Consider the following 25,880-nt stretch of genomic DNA (forward strand, 5'->3'; position numbering starts at 1 on the left):
CAATTTGGGGTCTTCTAACACAAGATGAGCTTTGTTTCGGGCATTAAAAACACATGTGATATAAATCCCTCTATTCTTGGGAGATCCCCATTGACAAGAGGTAAGCCCATCTACAGGACAGGCTGGAAGGAGGATCTGGAAAAGTACAAGCCTGTCAGTCTGATCTCAGTGCCAGGGAAGAACATTTGAGTGGCATCATGTGGCATACACAGGTCAAGCAGAGAACAGACCCAGACAGCATGAGTTTATGGAAAGCAGCACCTGCTTAACTGAAATTTCATCTCTGTGTAGGTGGCCACTATTTTCATATGGTATTAAGATATGTTATGTATTTCCAATGTAATTATTAAAATAACATTAGCATTATACTGTGTTCTATGGTTGTTTTATATATGTAAAAAAATTGTTTTTATGCAATCCAATGCATTTAGATAATTGTGACTATGTGAAGCTATTTTGTATTCTGGGGCATTAACCAGACAAATATGTTTTCTAAACAGCAGGTCAAATTCAGAATCAATATCAGTCAATGCTGTTTATTTTGGAAGCCATATCTGTTAGTTTTTAGATGGAATATGACCCTCTGGCTTTACATCTTAAAGATTCACACTTGTCTCAAAGTCAGAAATGGGGGGGGGCTTTCTTATAGACCCTTGCAATCACATGTCTGCATCCCTTCCTTACTTCTGAAGACAGAAAGAGCTCTGTCTAGTGATTATTGGAAAATTATGCCTGGACAGCTAATTTCCTTTAATATAAACTCTCTATTGGCATTTTAGCAGCAAATAACTATACAAAATACATTGGATTTGTTCAGTTGTTGTGGCAGGTAAGACACATGACGTAAGACACATCTGTGCAAGTCTCTACATCTTCATTGAACAGAGATTTGCAAGCACTACTGAAGTTATTAAATGTACATCATATAATTTATTAATGGAAAGCTCATTAGTTCCTGACAGAAGCTAGGAAAACAAATAGCTATATAAATATTTAAGGTATTAATTCAAAGACTTTTAAGGAACATACAGGGGACACTGGAGTATAGGAGCCAGGGTTTGTGTAAGGTTTGTGATTGCAAGATTCCTTAATGAGATTTCTTCTCTCTAAACCACTGAGCATCCTAGTAGAGTGTAAAGGAGGATTGAAACGCTTCATCAATTATATAAGAATAGGTGCTTAAATTTGCCAATATATATGTGCAATTCAAGATTGATTGTCTCAACTGATGACACTTGTTTTCAGGAAATACTCAAATTGTACTTGTATTCAGATTACAAAAAATAAGACTTGAAGCCTCTTATGATTTTCTCTTATTTACAGAGATTTTGGAACTGAGATTTCTAATATTGCTAGATCAATTACAGCATTGCCCACCACTGGATCTGTCTGTATTACTTGAATCTAGGTGGATGGGGAATGCCTAGGAAACACGGCAGCTTTTCTGGAAAAGCTAAAAAGCCGTGGCACGTACTTTGTTGTTTGCAAAACAGGAGATGCTGCAGAAATAAGAAGTTCATCTCTCTGTGGATGAAAGTGTTCAGCTCTGGCCAGAGAGTGGCACACTGCTCCACAAGCAGCATGTGGCCTGCCTTTAAATCACAGCCTGATTACAGATGCCTCTTTCTCCTCTGCCTTTGGAGGTGAGGATGGCAAATCCTGGCCAGAGACAGAGAAGGCAGCACAGACATGCTCTGCCCAGGGCACAGACATGGTTGGGAAGCTGGAAGCTGGGGCAGAGCCACTGGGTCCTTGTTGTGACCTGGGGCTTTTGTTTTGGAGGTATTAGTCTTGTTTTAGCCATGCAACTCCCAGTTTATGTGCCATTTATGCAGGACACACTGCCTTTGGTACCAACCTGGATGCATTCCTGAATCTCCAGCACTTCTGCAAGAGGATTCAGGTGGGATACTGCTACCACCATCCTGTACCTCCATCTCTTCATGGAGTCACTGGCCATTTTGTAACTCTGCACTCTGAAATCTCATCTATAAAGCAGAAATTTGGTACATTGGCTCTTCAGAGATTAGAGGGAATCATGATAGCAGAAATATTAGTGCTCTAAACCCATTTCCTCACAGTGCCTCAGTCCTGATTCAGGAAGATCGCTTTTAGAGATAGAAGGATAATTCAATCATCATTTAGTTTCTCTTCCTCTGAGACTCCCAGACAGGAATGATTTATTGAAAATTGTCATGATGGCTGTTATATTCTTGGAAAGGCTTTGTCATAATGTGTAGCCAAATCACATGGGCACAAAAATTAACTTTATTTTAAAGACAAGTGTTTTAAAATACATATTAGAGGGAGAAAAAAGAATTTAAACTGAACAGCTATTAGCTTCCCTGGGTAATATTTTTTTTAGTAACAATTGCCTATTAATTATTTACTGGTAGTAAAAGATTTGATCTCCAGCAACTTTGGATTTTGTTAGCTTTGCTGCAGTCGCTGCTGCAAAGTCTGGCATGTGGTAATTCTGAATTCCAGGCTCAGTTGCTCAATTTTTTTTTTTTTTTCCTGTGGTAAAGTTCAAACTGACTTTAATGAGAGATTTGCTTCAGGATGGGATGTGGAATTTATTATTTTGTCCGTATTACACCATATTACACAAATTATGTAAAAGTTAAACCCATTACCTCGGCAAACCAATTAAACCCATGAACTTTGAAGGTGTCCTACTTTTCAAATGCAAATAAGCTAGTTCAGTATGGCACCTGGAGGAGCCCAATATCAGAAAATTTTAAGCTATTAAAGGCTCCACGAAAGTTGTTTTTCAAAGGGATGAGGGTAATTTGGTATTTAGATGAAGCAAAAGATAGATATTATGTACTTAAATGTAGCAAAATGCTACAGCCAAGAAGCAGCCATTGTACTCACAATAATTTTCAACATTGCACATTAGCTCCAGTACCCAAACCCCTCTCCAACCCACAATTTTGCAACCTACTCTGGACTCTGCTTCTTGCAGAAATACTATCAGGGGAACAGTGTGTGAAATAAGCCTGATAATGTCAGTCTTTGGGCACTATATGCATGATGAGGACAATCACACAGCTAATAAGTTACATCAGGCTGTTGAAAAATAAATGCATAAAACTCATGCTTTATGAGATAATCTTATTGTTAAGAATAGAAAAACTCCCCTACAGACAGCCTATCTCATAATTTTTTTTCCAATCAGAGTGGCTGTTTTGCCTGTCTGAAGCATCCAGAGCGGTCCAGCCTCTTGCCAGGTACCACCAGCACCAGGATTCTGCCTGCAGTGACAGCAGCAGGGTCTGTGAGACCCTGAACCTGAGGGTGTTGAATTGCTTCGAGAAAGGTGCTGGAAATTAAAAAAAAAACCAAAACATTAAAGAGTAAGCTGGTGGGATCTGCTTTGTGACGACTGGTTGTATTGATTTCAATTAGCAGATTGAAGTAGGTGTTAGCAGGAACGGAGTTCTAGGTTTTGACTTGCAGTTTTACAGTGCCATCCTGTGGCTGCCTTAAATGTTGCAGAATAACATCAGAAACTTGAAGCTTATTGGAGCTTTCTCTATGGAGCAAGAGTTTCACAGGTCTTGACAGTGAAACTACATTAACTTGATTAACAATAGTTTATATTTTTTCTTTTAAGTAGTTATGTTTTTTTCCAAGCACTTGCTCCCTCTGTAGTGGGACCCTGCACTACAAGAAAGACATCCAGGCTCTGGAGTAAGTCCAGAGAGGGAAGGGCAACAGAGCTTTTATAGGGCAAGTCCTGCGAGGAACAGCTGAGGGGCCGGGGATTCTTTAGCCTGGAAGAAAAGAGGGCTCTGGGGGAACCTTATCACTCTTTACCTTCTTTACCTTATCACTCTATCACCTTCCTGAAAGCAGGCTGTAGTGAGGTGGAGGTCAGTCTCATTTCCCAGGTAACAAGTGACGGAACAAGAAGAAGTGGGCTCAAGTTGTGCCAAGGGAGGTTTAGTTATCAGGAATTTTTTTTCCATTGAAAGGGTTGTAAAGCATTGGAACAGACTGCCCAGGGAAGTGGTGGAGTCACCATCCCTGAAAGTTTTCAAAAAACATGTGAGTATGGCACTTGAGACATGGTTCAATGGTGAGCATGGTGCTAGATGGTTGGACTTGATGATCTTAAAGGTCTTTTCCAACCTTAACAATTACAGGATTCTATGATTCTACAAAAAAAAACCAAAAAACCCTCACCTAAACCCAATCTCATTGGGAAGTTCTTAGCCTACATGTTAGTCAGCTGGTCTGGGATTTAAAGTTTGGGTTTTTTTCCTATAGGGTTTTGCATTTGTGGCTTCATTGCCATGCCAATTAATTCAATCTTATATGTTTGTGTCATCAGCTTACAGAGATCAGAGAGTACATTGGGAATGCTATAATTTAAAGTATTCCCCCAAAATCACAGGATAAACTCTGTATGCCAACCTATACAACCAATGTTTATTTTATAGTTGGCTTGTATTCAGTCACTCATTGTCAGAATAACTTCCAATTTGCTGTAGTTCTTGATATTTTATCAAAAATCCTACAGCAGTAATAGCTATATTTTTCCACGTTCTTTTATAGCATTTATAAAAGACTTTAAGGGAAAAAAAGAAAATAAAAAAAAAAAGAGAAAAGAAAGTTTGCTTGGTTTCACTGTGCACGAGGCATCAGCCAGTTTTTTTTCTTGCATTTACACAGAAGGAAAGCTGGGAAAAAAAAAAACCAAAAGAGAGAAAGTGGTGGTTTTGTGGGCAGCTCAAGATATACAAACACCATTTTCAGGCTGATGGAGCCTCATACCAGAGATTTGCACATTCCTGGGAGTACCTGTGGTGGGCTCACCTTCGGCTGCAGAGCAGTGGAAGGGAAAGGGGAAAAAGAAGAAAGTTTTTGCAGCTGGGTAAGAATTTTAATTGCCTCTTGCAGGACAGTACCTTTGCCTGCTCCCTGCAGACCACCAGAAATGTGCAGGAAGGAATCCAGGAGCAGTGAATCCAACACTGCAGTGTCACTGAAAAGCATCATTGACTAAAGTTTGATAATGTTTTCATTTGTTTAAACACAAGCATTTCTTGATTGAAGTCAAAGACAGCTAGTGAGCTCAGCTTCTAGTCTCTCAGCTCATCAAACTGATTGGCTTTGTGTCTTGTTCTCCAAAACAAACTTCTAATTAGCACTGGAATTTACACAGAAACAGTCACCTTAGTAAATACAGCCTGACGATCCATCCATCATGAGTATAACATTTGTGTAGTCACAGAGACACCCTCTTTTCACTATGCAATTCAGATTCTAAACATTTCCAATACCTCACAAAATTTTAATTATAATTCTTTCTAAAGTGGAGCTGATACCTCACTAAAAAATGTTAGACTGCTTCTTCCCTGATAAGCCTTTGTTTACCCAGCACAAAAGAGACAGCAAGCACTACTGCCAGCCTCAGCAGATTTAACACAGACTTTGCACTGTGGATAGCTATGTAGGTAGAAAGGGAATCTAAAAGTAAGTTCTACTCAGTGCAATTTCAATTGACAGGAATTAAGCTAAGATTGCCCCATAAATTTTATCCTTTGCAATATGTATTTATTTATAAATAATAAGGCATCTGATTTCCCCTGTTTTCCAAGTCAGGCTATTCTTTCAACAAAACTTAAAGGCTGATCCCATAACTACCTGTAGTTAGTTAAATATAAGAGTATTTAATTCAAAAATCATACACTTCAAATAATGCAGAGTTCATTTTAAAGACAAAATGTAACTGGTAACTCTGTTTCCATCCTATATATTAATGGTAATGTTTGAATACTAGAGGATGTCACTAAATAGCTTTATAAAAGTGAAGCACAGAGATTTCCAAGTCACAATTTCCTACTTTTATCTACCTGTGAAAATTCAGTTGAAATACATGCAAGGGTGCCCATAAGGCAGCAGCAAAGCACAGTCACCTTCTTTAATAGACAGGAAAAGTTGGTTCTGGTTTTAAAATAATGCTCTCTGGATCACACACTAGGACATTCCTACTGTTCCTCAAATTAGAAACCTGATACAAGTTTTTGAATTATTATTTTTTAAATGGCTTCTGGTTTTAGTCTTAGGAAGGGCTAATTTCTTGCAAATTGGAAGTGATAAATTATTCAGTTTGCTAATAATGGCTTTCCAGATAGGTGTAAGGCACTTTCTTGCAATAGCAGGAATGGCAGTTAAGGTTAAAAAATAGCTCACATTATGCTCACATTTCCTCCCACATTCATAAAGTTAAATTGCCTCTTGAATTGGATTCTATGGTAAATTTCTATAACAGAAGCTTAAAGCTGACATCAAATTCGTGTTTAAGTGTATAAATTAATTACTTAATTTTAAAATCTGCAAAAGACAACTGGAGATGTTAATTTTTCCACAAGTTGGACTAAGGTCACATATTTAAGCTCTTGGCTTTCATCTTACGCCTTCTTGAAGTTTTGTTTCTTGCATTATCTCTATATAATCTACAAAAAAAGTAATGAATCCTTAACTAATCTCACACCAAGATCTTTTACCACAGTTTTTTTGCATAAGCAGGCGTATTCTCTGTGCAGGAAAACTCACCACTTGCTAGTAAAAGATCAACCACCAGAACAAGACTGGTGTCCTACAGATCTTTTCCCAACTGCATACCCGACTACACTTGAAAAGAAATGCAAGTTCACTGAAGAAAAGATCAGAGGGTATGATTAACTGATTAACTCCTGTTTAATATTTTTTTGCAAAATAAGAAGGAATCAGTAATTATCCACAAAATACAACTGCTCTCACAAATTAATTGTGGTTTAAAAGTATGAGCTAAATTATAAATTTTCCAGCCACTCAGAACTATCTGAGATGTTAGAAGCATAAATTAAATGCCATTAAACTTTCATATCTCTCTGAAGGCCAAGTCATATTCTCACTGCTTCCTAAAACAAATTTGGAGGTGATGGATTTGGATCCTTCAAGTTCCACTAGTTTTTCCCACAAGATTAGCTGGGAGATGAACAGTAAGTTTTTTCATGCTGTTAACATTTGCTTGTCATGTTAAAGATGTCTCTTGTGAACTTTATGGTGGTTGCTCCTGCATTGGCTGCTGAAGCCTTCAAGTTCTTGCAAAGTTTAATCAAAACATGAGGAAAAGTCTCATGCCCAGACTGGGAATAGCATTATGGAAGGGTTGCTGTTGTCACCTGTAGTGACAATATTTCCCCCTTGCCTACAGGTTCCATTTTTTCAAGAAAATTAATGTGAATTCTCTGTGATCTTTTGGGGAGGATTGTATTTGCCATAATTCAGTATACCATCCAGTCAGTCCTCCTGAATAATAGCCAGTTTCCAGCATGTGACCTGTATCACAGAAAATATGCTGCCCTTTGCAGGCACAGCTTTGGGCCACCCTGTGTCTCTTGCTGCCTGCATCTCCTGTTTTTGTAGCCATGAAGAGCCCAGAGTGTCTCTCAAGCAGTGTCTCTCTAGTCAAGCATGTGCAGTCAGGCATGTATCTCTAGGCACAATACAGGCATGTGATGTATTTGCTGCAATATAATAAAATAGTTCTGTATTTCATTTTAAAACAGAGAGTCTGAGAACTGCACTGCTTTCTGTCCAATGCTATTGGGTCTATCCAATGCTCCATCGAAGCAGAGTTCCCAGGATGAAGAGATCTAGGAATTAGTTTAATATTTCTCTTCTTATTAATATCTTATTATTAAAGCATTTTCATTATGCTAGTAGCTGCTGTGCCTTTTTTATTTAAATTGGGGAAGGACCCTACACAACCAGGCTGTGATGATGCCTCTGTGCTCTTGTAATTCCTGCCCACATCTCCTTCTTGGCAGGCCTTTGGACCTCTTTTCTGTAGACCTTGGCACCTTCTGAGCAGCCTGACAGGAGCTGTCTGGACCCTCTGCCTTTAGTTCCTGGGATAGATTACAGCTGGTAATAGGAGGATGTGACTGACTGTTCACAGCCCCTGGAAAGCTGGATGGAAGGGTACTACTACTCCTAGGTGCCGTCAGTGTGAGGGATGTGGAGGTGCATGAATGCGAGGCCATATACCAGGCATAGGTGATAGCTCAAGTTTTACAAAGCCTCTGTGCAATTATGGTTCTAAGAAAAGAATGAATTTACAGAGTTTCCTGTTTTGTTCTGCTCCCCCCTTGTGGCATCCAGACTGTCCTGGAGCTCCTGTTTTTCTCCAAAGCCAGCCTGCTATCTGGTAAGCACTTCAGTTCAGGCAACTCTTGAGGTAAGTGAAGCTTGTACCATGAAGTAGCCAAGCCCTTGTGGGACCTTGCTCTTGGGGGCAGCTGATGTGGTGTCTTTCTGGCTAGGCAGGAGGCACTCAATTTGCTTGTTCCCTTTCCACTGGCCTGTGACAGCTTTGTGCAGGCTCCTGGAGATTTCCCAGATTCCTCTGAAACAGCAGTTTTTGTCGAATCCTCATGGAAGTCAAGTAATATGGAATTCAAATTACATCCTGAAATCACTTTCAGGAATAGAAAGGGCAAAGACTCTTGCTGCTGGTATGGCAGCTGTAGAATACCGGAGGAACCTGAAAGATGTCTTGGCCTACATCTCTTTACTGGGTTGCACTTCCAGCCTGTCAAGTTGCTGAGGTAGTGTCTCTGTTGAGAGGAAGTTGTAGGCAGGGTGTGCTGTGAAGAGCTTTTTGCTTTGAATTTACTCCTCTTTTATCTGTCACAGCTCAGATTTATTAACCTCTGGACATCCTACTCTGAGGGAGGGAGAAAAATACTTGAAGATTTCTGGGGAACAGCTGAAAAGTTATCTAAACCAGCTTTTAGTATTTACTGAACGTTTATATTAGCAGCAGACAGGCAGTTTATTGTACGGTTTTTACCTCCGATTACAAGTGATAATAATTTCCAAAATGCTTTTTCAGAATGCTCAGGAGGTTCTTGTGAGATAATGAGGCAGAGAGGCAGAATGGATTCCAAGTGTGTGCAAAAAGCCCAATAAAAATTAGAAACCCTTTGTTGTACAGTACAGCTACAGATAAAAATCTCATTTAGCCATTTGATGTAGCTTTGTGTGCATTTATCTACTGGTAAACAGTATACCTCCTTCTGGAAATGATGCCAAATTCCCTATCCCAATTCCAGCAGCTGTTGCATCAGTGGCACTCACAAGTGTAGAAATGTCCCTAAACGCATTGGGAGTGGGATAAGGTAGGATGGTGGGATATGCAAGTTATTAAATGCTATGGATGAGGAAAAGCCCAGCACTGCTGACAGCTATGAGTGCCCTCTCTGCCCTCTGGGGTCAGGAGGTGACCTCATGCTCCTGAGGGGCCTGAGGGAACCTGCCATTAACACAATAGCTCTGCCTTTAGCACAGCAACACAGACAAAAGCTGAAAAAACATAGTTGGTGTTCTCTTGGAGTTTACTTACATGCAAGATAGCAGAGTGGTTTTATTCAGACTCAGTATTTGGGTTTTCTCTGTTTTGAACTCTCCCAAACCTGTGCTTTTGCCAACAGCAATTATTTTGTCCATAGTTTATTATCTGTGGATGGTTGGATTAACATATCCACTTTGTGCTACATCATCCTAACTATCAGGATTTTCTATTCCTTTGCAACTGAAACACTCAGTCACTAAGACAAATGTAATTAATGAAAATAGGTGAGAAAAAAACCAAGATTTTAAGAAATTCCCTATAACCACATCTCTGAGTATTTTTCTGGGTATTTACAGATTTTGTCTTACCTTTCAAATCTGTTTGCTTGTTTTATTATGTTGTACATTTTAATTGGCAAGACCAGTAAGTGTGAGGCATTTGGATATTACGGTTCCTAAAGTCTGTGCAATCTCTGTCTTTCCTTCATGTGAAGCTGGACCAGCAGCAATTTCATTTTTTTAAATATAGATGCTTCCTGTACTATTTGAATATGCAGCTCTACTAGCTGTGCTATGCATATGTGATATAGTAGCATTCAGAGTCTCAGTTTGTGCAGATGTTTTTTGGGGAATGTATAAACATGCACAAAAGGGCTCTGAAACATTTTCACTCTTGCATTTCTTCACTCACTCATGGTCTTACCTGTACCATGGCATTCCATTTTCTCATTGGGTTGGTTTATCAAAGACTAAGAAATTTCTAATCTTCTCCTTGCAATACCTGCTGCACTCACTCAGGGTAAATATGAAGTTACACTTGCTTAAGAAGCTGAGATTCTCATCCATCCTCATAATTGTTCAAAGCTCATTAGAAACCTATGCTAGGAAAAAATTACATTAATGCAACAAGGACCATTCTGATTGCCTGGTACTTTGTAATACCAGCAATGAACTGGGGGAAAGGAGCAATAGAAAACACTGTTATCCTCTTCTCCAAGAATGTAGATACTGAACTGAAATTTCAGAAGAACCCCTTTTCTTAGGAAATTATTATAACAGGCACTGAACACCAGTGATATCCTCCTGCAAACTAATTAGATGGCGATTTTTTAGTTGTATGTAGATGTTTAATTTAAATATAATACTCAACTCAGATGATAAAGTCCAGAGAGGGATCTCAATTTACATTTCATAGCTCTTGTGTAATATTCTGATGAGGATATAATACATGTAATAATAATCTGGCATTTATCATTGCATGGTTGCAACATAGTGCTCTTCAGCTTGCTGTTACTTGAAGAAATGGTTAAACTGATCATAAAGCTGTAAACTGGCAGATTTTATGTTGCGCAGATGCTCCCTCGTTCCTTTTCCTTTGTACTTGGCTCCCAACTGGTGCTTATGATCCTGCACAGAGGATTCCTTACCCTGACCTCTATGATTTTAGACCAAACGACACTTTGGCTCTTGAAATTTGTTGACTTTTCTCTCCACAGATGTTTTGCTTTGCTCCTCCTTGCCTGTCCTGAAATTTAAGAAGTTCCTGGTGTGAGCAAAGAATGAATCTGTTGGAAGGGACAGATGTGGAGTGTTATTTATTTGCAGGCTTGAAGGCCTTTGATAAGGTTTTATGGCAGAAATTTTTCATTTTATATCTCCTTGACCCATAGATATTTCTCTTTGTCTATGTTTTGAATATAAACATTGCTATACTTTCTCAACTATAACTCATAACTCTGAGTTACACAATAAGAAATTGCATTTATGTAAAATATGTGACTCACTATTATTTTCCTGAGTTTCCTGACTTCCCTGACTTCCTTGATCAATCAAAAAATCTCCAGCCAACCAAGGTGAAGTCCAAACTCTGCAAAGAGCTTCCCACAATTTGAAGAATTGCAGCCTAACTCTGCTCATGCAACTCACACATATTTTTGTATTCTGAAATATGGTTTTTAATGCAATACCATGGAGAGGAGCACAAAGTTTTCCTAAAAAATAAACAGCATTTTTTAAACAAACATACTTTTTTTTTCTTAAAAAAGAAGGAATTTGCATTTGAGAGATGGTATCTGTTGACTCAAATTCCCCTGCCTTAACTGATTTTTGGCATAGAGTTCTTTTCCCAGGAAAGTGTTCCCTGCTGCACCTTCCTTGAAACACTCATTAGGGAGTATTGTAGATATAAGCTCTGTGACCTGACAAACCTTAAAGCAGTAAAGCCTAATGGAGATGAACTTTCCTGAAGCACCGAATAAATGTGTCTATCTCAAGAAATCTCTACAACCTTTTTGCTATGCTTTATGGTAGTTTCATAAAGTTTATTATCAAAAAGCTGCAAGGATTTCCTATGGGACAAAAAGTAACCAGCCTTGTAGTTTAGCAGCAGAGAACTCATTTAATTTACAAACATGGCTGATTTGTTGTGGTTATGTGGAACAGGAGCTGGAAAACTATCAGCGCGGGAACGAACTTTCAAAGGTGGGGATGACAAATTTTTAAGGAAAGCCTTAACAGATTTTTATTTATTTATTTATTATTTTAACACGTGAAAATATCAGCCGGTGCTTTCTCCCTTCCCACACTTTTACCTTGTTATTTCGCACGCTCACCTTTCCCTTACTCCTCTTCCTTGCAAAAAATCCTCGGTTCCTCAACTAGGGCTTTCCGGAAGGTTTTAGGCACGGGGTTGGGGCTCTCCGCGCCCCGCACATCACCCGCAAGATGCGGTCGGGACCGCAAGTGCATCGGGGGCGGTTTTGCGGGGCCGGAGACGCGCGGTGCGGGGCGTGTGAGCGTGTGACGAGGGGACAGCGTATGTGTGAGGAGGGGGGACTGCGTGTGCGAAAAGCGCGCGTGTGTCTGAGGAGGGGTGTGTGTGAAGGGGGGGTCTGTGAGGAGGGCTGTGGGGGGGGGTCTGTGAGGAGGGGTGTGTGTGAGGGGGGGTCTGTGAGGAGGGGTGTGTGAGAAGGGGGGGTCTGTGAGGAGGGCTGGGGGGGGGGTGTCTGTGAGGAGGGGTGTGTGTGAGGGGGGGTCTGTGAGGAGGGGTGTGTGTGTGAGGAGGGGTGTGTGTGAAGGGTGTACAAGCGAGCCCCGGTGGTGCGGGGCGGGGCGGGCCGGGCCGGGGGCGGTGGGGGAGCACATATAAGGCGGGCGGGCTCGGTGGGGTGGGCAGCGTCCCTCCAGCGGCGGCATCAGCGATGGGCAGCGGCGGCCGGCGGCTGCTGCTGGCACTGCTGGCGGCGACTTCGCTGCTGTGCGTGCCGGGGCAGGGCCAGCCCCGAGGTGAGCGCAGAACGGGGGTGCGGGGGTGAGCAGTTAAGGCAAAGTAGGGCAGTGCCTGCGGGGTTGCTCTGCAGCCGCCCGCCGCGTCCCGTGGCAGCCTTTGGCCCCGCGGGGCTGGGGCAGCCTCGGCAGAGTGTCCCCGTCGCCGCCGGGCACAGCCGCTGCAGGGGCCACGTTGGGCTGCGGAGGCAGCCCGCTGCGGGAGGCGGGCTGGGATCCGGCACTGCCGACCACACGCTTCCCGACGGCCTCCCCCATCTCTTTCATCCCTCTTCTCTTCCCCCATCTCCACGTTTTGCGGCCACCCTCCCCCACTTCCCTGAAGTCCTTTCTCCTCCCTCGGCGGCGGGGGCCACTCCGCCTGGCCGCCTCCGGGGCCGCCCACTCCCTTTGTGGGAGACCCTGTGGAGCGGCAGAGACCCGGGGGAGGAGGGGGCGACCCCGCCGCTCCCCGCTCCTGGGCCGGGGGCAGGGCTGCGGCGGCCCAGGGAGCCCCCGGCAGAGCCTCTGTCCCGGCGGGAGATGGGGTCAGAGCCGGGTGCGGGCCGCAGTCCTGGGGTCCCTCTCTGCGTAAGGGAGAGGAGCCGGAGCTCCGAAGGATGCCGCACAATACAAACCAGATTAAGCTCTGTTAAAAGGAGCGAGAAGAGTCCCGAGCCACTTTCCGGGCACGAGACCGAGGTAGCATGAAGAAGTAATGGAGACAGTTTACGAAAGTTTTCCTTTTTTTCACTGCACGTGGGCTGGCCGGTGCGTTGCGGCCGGGACACCGGAACGCTCCGTGCCGAGTTCTTACCCTGCCAATGACTTCATCACACGCATCGTCTTTGTTCCAAGTGCCGTAACTTGGGTTGTCCTGGTGAGACCCAAGCTACATCGGCTCACTCTGTTGCTGGGTTAACAGTGGTTGACTCTGCGGTGTCCTGGATCGTGATGGGAAGCGCTGGTAGACACCAGGTGCTCTCACCTTCGGCTTGGGTCAGCTGCTGCTGGGGTCCGCCGCAGAATTTCTGCCCATCCCTACTCCCTGCACATGAATCCCCAGTCGCATTAGGTTTCTATTAAAAACAACACAAAAAAATCTTGAATGGAAAATGGTTGGAAGGCATATGTTGTGCAGATGCACGACTTGTTTTCTTTATGGTGAAGTAGAGTGTTTGAGGTGGATATAGGGTGGGAGATTAGCATCTGGATGTTTACAGGCTGCAGTAAAAGCCAGTGTTTATTAATGTAATTATGTGTACAAAATATCCTCTAGGTAAAAAGGACAAAATCAAGCCCAAGTAAATTTCAGAGGCCATATGTCTCAGGTTTAAAATAAATATTCTTTACTTGGGGTTATGAAAATTCAGTTGTAGAAACAAATGAATTGCCAGACAAAGTGATATAAACTTTGCTTTTTAGGTTTTTTGAAGGTACCATCTTATATCAAATAACCTTAATTCAATACTAATTCCTATTTCAATATATATGATAACATGCAGTACAAAAGGTAGGAATTTTCCTGAAGCTTGTCATGTATTGGTGACAAGAGTGAATACCATTTTTTGTTTTTTCATTGACATTTGCAGTGATCTCACTGCAGTAATGTGGAGCTTTTATATAGCAGCCCACGGGTGCTAGAGGCATCTGGATAAAATACTTGCTTTTTATGTCAGTGATTGAAGCTACCAGTATATTTAATTGCTTCCAAGCCGCACCTCCTGGGAATATTGAAGTTCATAATTACGTTTTTCCAGTTGAAAAATCAGGTCGAGAGACCATTCCTCCTATTAGATTAAGTTGATAGCATTTTTTTTTCTCAGCGTGAGAGCACAGATCATCCGAGGAAGCTGTGAGTTTCAACCCCCCTGGTGGTGAACTGCCTTACAAAAGCCACAATTCAAGATAACTGATCCTAAAACAATGTGAAGAATGTGATGCAGATTAGAATAGCAATGTTGCTTTTACAGAAAGTAAACAACTTAAAGCTCAGAATTGTAAGCATCTTGCTGAGGTAAAAATACATATTTTGAAGTGAGGATGGAAAGGTTTCTCAGAGCAGTTGTCAAGAGAAATTATGGGAAAAGGTATCTTGGCATTGCCATGGAGAGGGCTGTGGTAGACTCAAAGCATTTCTTGTTTTTCTGTTCAGTTTTGTTTTTGTCATGTCAGCAAATGAAGAAACTAGGGGGTACCACAGCTGCAAGGGTCTGTCAGAAAGTGCTGAAGTCCATTCTAAGAAAAAGAAACACACGATACTGAAGTCACTGCACTGAACAGCTTTGGAAGTTAATGATTGATTCTTTCAGCCTAAAGATTAATATCTACATAGCTATAAAATTTAGTTGGAATTTTAATTACAGGTGTTTTGTTAAAGTGTTCCTATCATGGTCAAAAGTTTGGTTTGCAATTTTCTGTTGGGTCTTTTGTATTCATTAATGGAGTAACTCTTCATGAAGTGTGTAACTCAGTGTCTAGATACAGAGGAATTATTTTACAATGTCAGAAGCAAAAAGCCATTTCTTTTTGCTTGTTGTCACAGCTTTGTTCTGTTGGAACTCATTCTTTGTTATACTGGAGTTAAGTGATACATGTCTTCAAAGTAGAAAGGAAAATCAGTTAATGATTTTGAACACTATTGCCTGTATTTTGTAAATTTGACCCTGCCACTGTCAGGTGATTTTTTCCTGTAATTAAAAAAAATCTTGCTACTGTAAACCTGTGGTAGTGTTAACTTGGAAGGCTACATTTGTAGACTAAATATTTCCTCAGCTGCATTTCAGTTTGTTTGTGTAGGCTGGTGTGTTGAAGTAGCCTGCTCTCTTCCTGGCTGGGATTTTTGGATAAGTGCTGGTGCTCAGGGAACCGAATATCTGTGGGGAGGTACTCCATCTGGGCAGAGATGGACATAGGTATTTCATATGTCTGTCACCCATTGGGTTTCAGACCTGCTTTGCTTCAAGGATCTGGTTTAGTAAGTGTTCTTAGGCTATGGCTAATATACAAATTATGACATGGTCAGCAACCACTTTTTTTTTTATATTGAAACACAAGTGATATAAATTATATTGTTAGAGCACAATCCTAGGCAGTGGGAGATTTCTTTTAATCTCCTTAGTTTGAGGTGGTTTGAACCCACATCTCCAATCTCTGAATAGAGTGCTGTATTACCAAGTTGCTGTGACAGGTAATGCAGAGGAGGACTGTGTGAAATCTCTCCAGACCTGTCTTTGAAAAGGAGCTACTGTACAGCCAAGATGTCAAGTTTCTTTCCAGAAGGAAAAAAAAGCTGATGCTATAGTTGAACCATTAGGTGCTCAGAATGTAAGGAAAACACAAGTGCAGGCCTCCCTTTTATTTCTTTGCCACAAGCAGCAATAAGGTGTTTGACTTCAGGAGAAACTCTTCTATTGTACCAGTGTCTGCTGGGATTTGTTTGTTTGTTGTTTTAGTCTTAAGGGTTTTTTACTAGGTTACTCAAGCCTGGCACCACTTGTGGGTACCACTCACTCTTTACCACTTAGTGAAGAAAGGCTCTTTGGTGCCTAATTCAGGCTGGTGAGTTCCACCTCAAGTAGTGGTGTACTTTAATTGTAGAAGTTACAGCATCTGACAGAAGTTTGGGGTGTGGTAGATTTGGCTGTTAGTCTGTGAGCCTAGGTAGGTGGATCTTACACTCTCAGCTGCCTCACTACAACCTCATGCATTCAAAGGTGTTCTGTGCAGTGAAATAGTTTCCTCTGACACTTTTAAAACAGAGACAGTCTTCCAGAATGTGTTTGTTTTTCTGGAGTTTCAAGGTGACTTGGTTGTTGTATTCACACTTGCTTCCTGTATGAGATGAAAAATGTATCTTAAGGGCTTCACCATACTGCATCTTTGGTTCATGTATGCCAGTGTTGTTGCCATTAGTCTCAAATAGTTTTTTCCCCAACATCTGCAACAGAATTAACTGTTATAGAATATGAGAATGTTTTTCTATGCCCTGCAAAGTTTGCCTTTACTTCTAAATATTTTCCTTTAACGTTTCTCCTATGTTTCCACTGATGTTAATATTGTTTCCTGATAAAGAACACTAAAAGAAACTTCAGGTTCCTTGAGGCTTGTGGAAAACTTGAAAGGCAGTGCTGTTTGCAGCTTGCAGTGTGGGGCAGGAGACCAGTGAGCTAAAAATATGACAGGAGTTTGAGGCAGAATTACTTAATATTGTGGTAAGGTAAAAACTTCTTAATTTTGGGCAAAATTTGGTACAGTGGTATATTTGGCTTAAGTTTCCACTTTTTCCTCAGGGTTGGAAATCCCAGTTACAGTGACCCTGTACATCCCTTGTGTCTTTGGGTGGGCTAAGTAGCAGGGCCCCAAGATGCTTATTAGCTGTCCACACTCTCATTTAAGTTCCTAGATTGTGTGGGAAGTCTCATGTCCACCCACAAGTCAACACAACATCAAGGTGGAACAACATAAATAATGAACCCAAAGAAATGATCCCCTGCCAGGGCTCTCCTCTGACAGCCCCTGATGTGTTATGGGAACAGCTCCTTAGAGCTTACAGGATCGGGGTGGTGGCAGTCTACAGGGGTATGGGACCCATCCTGGGATATACAGGAAGAACATTTTGGGAATGCACGGGACTAATTTTGGGATGAACGGAGGACGGGCCAAAGATGCAGGGATCAAAGTGGCTGAGCAAAGAGTGACTGTGTAGGGATCCATTGTGTGTGTGTGTGATGGGGCTGGTCTGTGTGCAGGGCAGTTTGTGCCTTGGTGGCTGGGGTGGAGCTGTGGGCCCCAGGGGCTCATGTGCCAGATGCCAGCAATGAGGAGATCTTGGGTGTGGGGGAGCACAGTTACTGGATCCAGTGAGTCTCCAGCTTTGGGGATTTAAGAAATGCACATTGTGAATGGGCATTGAAGAAATCCATCTCTGTATGAATCCATGTTTTTCCCTGGAGCAGGGAACAGGATGAAACCATTGGTGGTTGCATTTTTCTGTTTCTTTTCTTGTCTGTTGTCTTTGTGAATCTATGTGGCTGGACATATGTATTTGAAAATATCCATATATCCATTGCATTATGTGGGTGGCTCTGTATGTGCCTGTTGGGAATACTTGCTCAGCTTTACTAGTGGCTGGGCCTGGGAACATGGAGCTGCAGCAGCCACTTCTCTCTTGGCCTTGGTACACCCCAGCAAAAATGTGGAAAAGCAGATGTAATGCCAGAGCTCTTGGCTTTTGTTTCCTCTAAGTCCATTTGATTGTCAAAGTCTTAATGTAGTGGACTTTGTTCTATATAATACTCTAAAAAGGTCAGTTTTAGATGACCTGTTGATGATGTCACCTCAAACAGAGGCCACATTGCTTGTCCTCAGGAATGCTGATTTTCTGGATACCGTTGTCCTAAAGTTACAAGGTTCCCTAAGTTCATGATGAGCAGCACAAATATATTTTGAAACTTTTATTAAATTGAAATGAGGTTTTATCTTATTATAAGGAATATATAGTGTAAAAAAGTAATTGATCTCAACTAGGGACAAATTTTGCTGGTTGAGACCTGACTTGTGGTTGGGGGGAGAAGAAGAAAGAACTGAGAAATGTCATTTTTTTCTGGTAATCTAAAGGGAACATCGTGGACATTCTGTGGGGAAAATGTGCTTGGTGTTGATTAAAGCCCTAAACTTAAAATCTGCTTTGTGTTTAGTTCCCTGATTTATTTTGCAAGAAATTGCCAACAAGCCACAGACCATTTTCTTTTTTCTTGGAGTATAAAGGTATGTGACAGAGAAAAATCCCATGAAAGCATTCTAAGTTAGATTAACGATTAAGATAAAAAAAAAATTTGTCTGTCATAAATATTTTCCCCATTCCCTGAGGGCTTAGAAAATGCATCTCTAGAAGTTTAGGGCTATCAGTGTGTGTTGATCAGTTGTTGGTATTTGCATCAGTCTCAGAAAAGATCTTCAGGTGGGGTTTGTTGCTGTCCTCTACTTTTTTTTTATTTTTTTCCTTTTTTTTTCTGTCCTGCAGACATCCCTTCCTGACCAAACACAGGAACAGTGTGTTTCAAAAGTTTTGCAAGGCAAGATTGGTTAGGTCAGCTTGCAGGAATTGTGATTTGTTTGTTGGTGTAAACTTTAGGAGCATATCAGTCAAACTTTTTTATTAATGCTTTTAGGTACTTACGTGATATCTCGGGCTCTGTACTGTGCTCGCAGATATGGGTCCAGCCCTCTGTCTTTGAGATTTGAGATCAGTGCTTCATTTACTGGTGTGTCAGAGCAAAAATAAGGCTTGATATTTCTGTGCTTTTTCTTTCTTAGTTACTTTTGCTATTTAAGGACTTCAATGATTTCTCGGTCATGCTATGCTCTGTTTTAGAAGCTGGAGAAAGCTGCTTTTTCCCTGAAAATAATTATTTTATACACGTCTTTGTGTATTAAAAGCTATATACATAACAATATTACAGGAAAACTGGAAGACTTCTTTTGTAATTACAGTAGAGATAAATAACAGTCTGAAAATAGGAAAACATAAAATTGTAAGACTAGAAACTAACTTTCAGTATTCTAATAGCAAACATTATAGATGCACATAATTTTAACTTCTCTTTCTGATGTGAAACAGCAGTTCCAATTCTGAAGAAGTGCAAGGCAAAATATAGAGATAGAATGCTTTAGTTTTACCTGAAAACCTGATTTTTTCTTTTTTTTTTTCCTTTTGAGTATGTCTGGAAAATCACAACTTTCTAGTAGCCATGTGAGCTCAGAGAGCCATTGGAAGAGTGGTGGATTCATGGCAAGCATTTTCACCCACTGCCCTTTCCACAAGTTCAGCTTGGCAGGCTTTGTAAAGCAGCAGCTACTATGGGTCCATGGGCTGATGGGCTGACACGGTTGGTTTTTTTCTTGTCATTTCTGGGCTTTTCCCACCAGGCAAAGGCCGAGAAGGTCCCGCTGCTGCTTTGTGTAGGCAGAGTAGATGTCAGCCTTCAGCAATAAATTCCTTCTGTTTTGTCATCTTTAACTTGTTAGCTTTTGCTGATTTTTAGATTTTTTTTAAAACTGTCATTCGATACAGTAACAGCTCTGTCAGAGATATTCCCTAACCAATTCTTTTAGATTAATGATTCAGATTTGAAAGTTGTTTTGCAAGCATAATGTAATTCCTTTCTGTGAGCTCATTTATTGCGCTGCGGAACTCAGCCCCCATCTTGATTCCCGCATGAAAATAAAGCTTAAAAAGCTGTTTAAGAAGTGGTCTTCCCAAAGTGGAAACTTGTTTTTTCTCCTTGGCTCTGCCTGCATTTTTTATTGCTGCTTGCTCAGAAATGACCTTGAAAATAGGCTGATGCCCACTACCTTTTAAACTGTATTTCCACAACTTTTATTTGCTGGAAGTCTGAGAGGACCATGCAGAACTTGTACATGTAATTCAAAACTACTTCTCTAGTCTTGATTTGATTCTTTGATTAGTATTTTTGTCTTGTGGACTCGATGAAGCAAGAAGTTTTTTAATAGCAAAATCCTAACTCTGCAAATCAGTGGGGTAGGTCTCACTGACTGTAAAAAACATTGGAATGCAGTCATTGAGCATAAATGCGAATTGGAGCTGTCGTTGATGGTAACTTAGATTACTATTGATTGCTTTTATCAGGTTTTTTGAAAGCATGACTGGAATTTTGCCTTCTGTCACAAAAGCCAAAGGTGTGTGTAAAGAAATGTTTGTGTGGGAAGGAGAGGAAAAAAGCACAGTAGCAGCTGAGCCATCCAGTGCAATTTGATTCTGGCTGGCTGCAGCCTTGCCAGGGAGCATTGGAGTAGGGATCCAAGTTATCCCTCTTTTTTTGTGGATGCTGGCAGAGTGAGCTTTGCAGGAAGCAGAGAAGGTGTTGTGCAGGCTGATAGCCCGGGGAACCTGACTGCATCTCTGATGCTCCCTACCCAGGCAGAGCTGCTGCCAAGCTGGATGGTGCCCATCTGGGCTTCACTGACTCCTTGGGGAACTCTTGATCCACCTAGGGGTATCTAGACAGTGAATCAGGAGAGCCCAGCACCAGAAGTAGGCCTGTACTTTAAAAACCAGTTAACTGGATTCCACCTTCTGTTTCTGGCTCTTTCTTTGCAGAAGTGAGAAATCCAGCTCCTGAAAGTGTTCCACTACTGATAAAACTATGGAAGAGATTCCACTGCTTTTTCCTGTCTGGTTTTAATTCAAATGCATGAATAGCTAATATGTGTTATGCTCTTCTCCATGCCACACCATTCATATATTTTACTTTCTTTTGCTGTGCTGTCTTTTGTGCATATCTTGCCACTGCTTTAGGACAGGAAGTCAGAAAAGGCTTGTAACAGTGTGGCAATGCCTCTGATGATCAGGCTGTTTCTACTTTATTGGCTGAGAAGGGCTAGATAACAGAAGTTATGATGTGAAGGTTCTTTGAATTGTCAAGATCATTGGATACCCTGGTTTAAATTAGGGTTGTGAAATATATGCTGTTGAAATTTCTGGGATTCCATTTATTTACTTTTGCTTGTAGTCTCTGAAATGTGTGCTCAATGCCTTTTACTAGAAAAGACCCTTTAAAATATGCTGAAGAGATAAAAACTTAGATGGCAAAATGAAGGATTAAATCTGCTTCACTGGCTTGGGGAGAGTTGCTGGGCTTTACATTACATCTATTCAGTTCTTCATTCCTTCAGTAGCTGCTAACTAATGCGTTCATTTTATGTGTCTCTTTTAATTGCCAAAGTAGTTAAATTGATAATATATCTCTTACAGCATAAAGAAAAAGGTTTGTATAGACAGCAGGTAAATCTGCTAAGTGTCTCTGTGATTTTTTTTTTAACTGTAGCTTGGTTATTGAGATATTATGAATAAATACCACTACGACTTGATTAGAATTTTAGGAAACACACATTTTTTTGCTAATGCAAAAATGTGAGCTTGATAATGAAACTGTCTTTAGATGTAAACACGAATTTTAAACTAAAAATTGCAGGAATTAAGTAATTTCCAGACCTATCCCAATTAATCTTCCTTGAAGTTGGTTTACAGTGTGTCTGCCAATGTTCTCCAGAGCAAGTTCAGCAATGCTAAAGGCATGCAGCAAATGTAGAGTCCATCCTTGGATGACCACACTTTCCTTGGGAGTGGTCACACTGGGGACAGCTGGGTTTGTGCATATTTGATAACATTGTAATGGGGATATTTCTAATTGAAGAAATGATTCTTCAAAGTGCAGTGCAGGTTTTCAGTGACGTGGGGGAGGCAACCCTTGGCAGGCAATGAGAAAGAGATGTATGTGATGGGATGGGGAACTTCCAGATGAATTGAGTATCTCTCCATAGTGATCAGCAGCAGGATGTGACCCAAAGGCAGCAATGAAGCAATAGGTACAAAACACAGCTGTGTTCCATGGGTGTCTTGGTGTGGGCCAGAGGTTGGCATGCTGATGTTCAGCTCCTGTGATGGGTCAGGCTGCTCAGAAACTTTGCTGTGGGTACTTGGTGGAAAGATCTGCTTGTTGCTGTGCTGCCATGGCTAATAGTGGTAATAGAGACATCCAAGTTTGGGTGTTTCTGGTAGGCTGAGAATCCTGCAGGAGTGGTAGGGACTGAGTGTCAGAAGGGGATTGTTGGCACAGTGGCAGGGAAGAGGTCAGGATGTTTGCCCCAAGGAGGAAAACCCTTTTTGTATACCACAGAGTATTGACAGATGATACAACCTCTCTAAAATTTGAGCAGCCCCCCCTTATCTTTTCAGTTCTTAAGGACAATGAGAATAAGCTGCCCACTCTGCATCTCTTCCCATGTTGCTCTGTTTCCCACAATCATCAGCAAAAAATGTTTGCAGTGTTTCAGGCAGGATCCAACTGTGCCTCGCTATTATTTTAGTGTCACTGTAACATTGCTGAATTTTAAATTAAACTACTTGAACTCTCAGTCTGTTAGAATTTTTCTTCAAAATTGTGCTTTGGGCTGAAATGCATCATTCTTGTTTTCAGGCCAAAGGCAAAATACTTTCAGAACACTTGATTAAAATTCCATGTGACTGGCTGAGTTCTTGAGTATTAATGGCAATATAGAAGAGAACTTTTAAAAATATTTCTTTTCCCCCCTTGTTTTTTGGGTACTTAAAATTACACTTTTTCAGGAATTTAACCAGAGTGACACAAATGCTTTTGAATTTCATGGAGGTATTTACTGTAAAATAAGGAAACAAGAATTTGCGTGTGGTGAGAGTTTGAAACATAAAACATGTGCAACAATTGACTTGGTATGAATTTTTAAAAATAGTTGCAGTTTGTGTTCTGTACATTTGTTAATCTGTGTGCCTGGGGACCAGCAGATGCATGACCAAACAAAGCATTGTGTTTTGCAGTTTTACTTTGTTGCCTAGAGTAAAATGCCTAGGAAAAAAAAAGTAGCAGGATATATTTTACTTTTGACAAACAGCAGAAAGCTACCTCTATATCATGTTGAAGAGTTGGTTACTACTGAAATAAAATGTAAAAAGAAAAAAAAATTACAAAAAATGCCCCAGTAGGTTTTTCCCAATTAATCTTGAAAATTAGAGATTGCTAAATCTTGTCAGTAGAGATCAGGGAATGACCAAGCTTTGCATGTCTTTGGGGTTAAACAGTTGCAAATCTTTTCAAGTCCATTCAAGCTGGAGGAAATGTGCTTCCTTCTACTCAGGAAGATCTGGCAGTGATACAGGCCTGTATATGCCCTGATAATGGTTTTGTGCCTGTTGGAATGAAAACATTTTTCTCTGCGTCTGAAAACAGGAGAGCTGGTAGTTCTGACATGCCAAAATCTCTTGAACTTGAAATAGTTTTTGTTAATAAACGGAAAAATTCGACTTAGATGAAGCTAAATTTCTATTTAAATTACCACAGTTGCAATTTCTAATATTAGGGAAGTGACAAATCTTTTTTTTTTTTCATTAAGAAAATGAAATAAAATTTGGATTTATGTACAGGTAGTTAATAACAAGCTTTCACTAAGTGAAGAATACATTTAGAGTTCTTTGCAGTGCACCTACTTCATTTATGATCACAAGGTGATGCCAACTGACTCAAGGGCATTTCTAACTGTTTTAACCTTCTTAGTGTTTGCACAGGACAAAAAGTGGTAACATTTTGTTTGGTTGTGATACTGAATCACAGTACTGAAGTGACTGGGACCTCTAAACCGTTAAAATTCTTCCCAGAATTTGCCAGCGATAAATGGAAATTTAGAATCAGAAGAGGGCTAAGAGATACTTGGGTCATAAATTCCTTTTTATTATAATGAATGATTTGGTGTGCAGACTGAAGCTGCACATTTATGCATGCAAATTTAATTAGGATTAAACCCAAGATGATTTTAATTTATTAGACAGTTGCTTCAGGTTGAAAACTGGTGATAGAAAAAAAGTTCAGTGGGAGATACTATTTAAGGAATCATATTAAGGAGGTGTGAGGGAAGTCTATTATGGGTCCTACATCAGTAAGAACAACAATATTTTATTTTGTTGATATTGGGGCACATCATAAGTGACAAGTGACTGAGGTCCCTAGTCTTTGACATGCCAGTCACACTGCCAGTGCTTCTGTTATGTTGCTCTAAGCTAATACTGTGTCTTAGGCAGCATATAAGCAAAACTGACAAGACACTGAAGTCTTTAATAGCTGTGGCTTGTATTTACTTCAGGTTTGAGCAAAGATTGTTCCCAACTGATGACTTCAGAAAAAAAGCTAGTGTACTGATAAAAGAAAGAACAGCCCCCAAACCAACAAGCACAATGATGCAGACTCCTCAACGTGTGGAAAAAGCTTTGGGTGAACAAGAAAGAACTAATTTCATGGTCTGGCAGGTTTGTTGTTCCTTGGCAGCCTGCCCATCTGTCAACTTGTGGTTCTTTTGCTTTGGTGTAAATCTGTGACAATTTCTGGGCAGATTCTTGAACTAGCCAACAGCATACAAAAAATCAATACTTGCAAGACATGATTTGACAGAAGAAATATTGATTATAGTTTGGAAATGCATGATAGAATACTCAAAATTACTTGCCTTTCATATCAAGTTGTACTGTCTTATGTTGAAAACTAGCACAAAATATTTTCTTTTATTCCACTAACCCTTAGTTTGTTCTGATCGAAATAACCAGGAAGTTACTGTCAAAATTGAAGGTATTAGAAATACCTGTGATAGAATTTTTTTTCCCCGGGAACTAATTTTTTTCCTCAAATCCCTCAAATCTGTGGAAGGATCAAGCCATAATACTAGGAACCACACTCAGGGCTGGGATGTAAGCTATGAAATTTATTGAATTCACCAGTGTTTTCTATGCTCAGGCTGTCAAAGGTGATGTGCCCTCCATTTGGGAAATGACATAGCACATTTTTAGGAATGTCTGGTTGGGGCTGAAAACTCAAGCTTCAGTTTCAAGCATCTGTATCCTGACCATGTCTATGCAGCCGTATCCTCTCCTTCGTTTTCCAATCATTTTGTATATAGCATGCTTCATACACTTTGAAATTTAATTTTTTTAGAACCCAGGTTTTCTACCTTTGGAAAAAAAAAAGGCACTTTTTTTTAACCTTGTTCAAATTCTGTTACATTGGGCCCAGCAGCCTGGTGATGTGCTGGTGCTTGGGAATTTTAAGGAAGACATGCAAGTTATGCCAGACACTTGCTCCTTAACCTTCACAAACTATATTAAGGAAACTAGTTGTGGGAGAAAAGTGCAGCTGGTGTTCATTCTTGACTGAGAAAACTTTTGCTTACTTTGGTTCCAGTCTGTTTCATGGAATTTTATTAATCTGTAGTGTTATGACTTTATTCACTTTATTAATTTGCAGCATTGTAATTGTTTTCAATACATTTCTGAGCACACAATACTACAGTATTCTGTAGTACATCATCTAGCCTAAGGGAGACCACAGTAGGTAAAATGCTTTTGCTGTAGTACCCTGTCTGTATTATGGCCCTCATTAATAATGCTGAGTGCACATAAGCAACTGCAGAAAAAATACTTGGCAGAGAAAACTTGGCCATTTAGAAGAAGGGGCAAGGTTTTGTCCTCTGTAGCTTGTTTGTGCTCTAACAGCTTGTGGAGTTCAAACAGAATGGTTTTTGTTACATTAACTGGTGTAATGAACTTGTTTTGTTGTCCTTTTTTCTGGCGCTCCAGTTGGATTGCTTAAGTGTGATTTGCAAAAGCTTGAGTGGATCAGAGCTGTAAAATAATCAGCAGACTGTTCTGAAAGCAAGTGGTTGAG

General features: G+C 40.7%; 1 protein-coding gene across 1 annotated transcript in view; it reads left to right on the forward strand.

The window, feature by feature from the left end:
* Positions 1 to 12,531: 12,531 nt before the first annotated feature.
* The window catches only part of LAMA1 (laminin subunit alpha 1), a 99,225-nt gene continuing 85,876 nt past the window's right edge, over positions 12,532 to 25,880 (forward strand). The window contains exon 1 of the mRNA XM_030227590.2: positions 12,532 to 12,636. Within this exon, the coding sequence (XP_030083450.2) occupies positions 12,552 to 12,636 (85 nt within the window). The 5' untranslated portion in view covers positions 12,532 to 12,551. The remainder of the gene's footprint in view (positions 12,637 to 25,880) is intronic.

This window comes from Serinus canaria, chromosome 2 (assembly GCF_022539315.1).
Source record: "Serinus canaria isolate serCan28SL12 chromosome 2, serCan2020, whole genome shotgun sequence".
In the NCBI taxonomy this organism is placed as follows: domain Eukaryota; kingdom Metazoa; phylum Chordata; class Aves; order Passeriformes; family Fringillidae; genus Serinus; species Serinus canaria.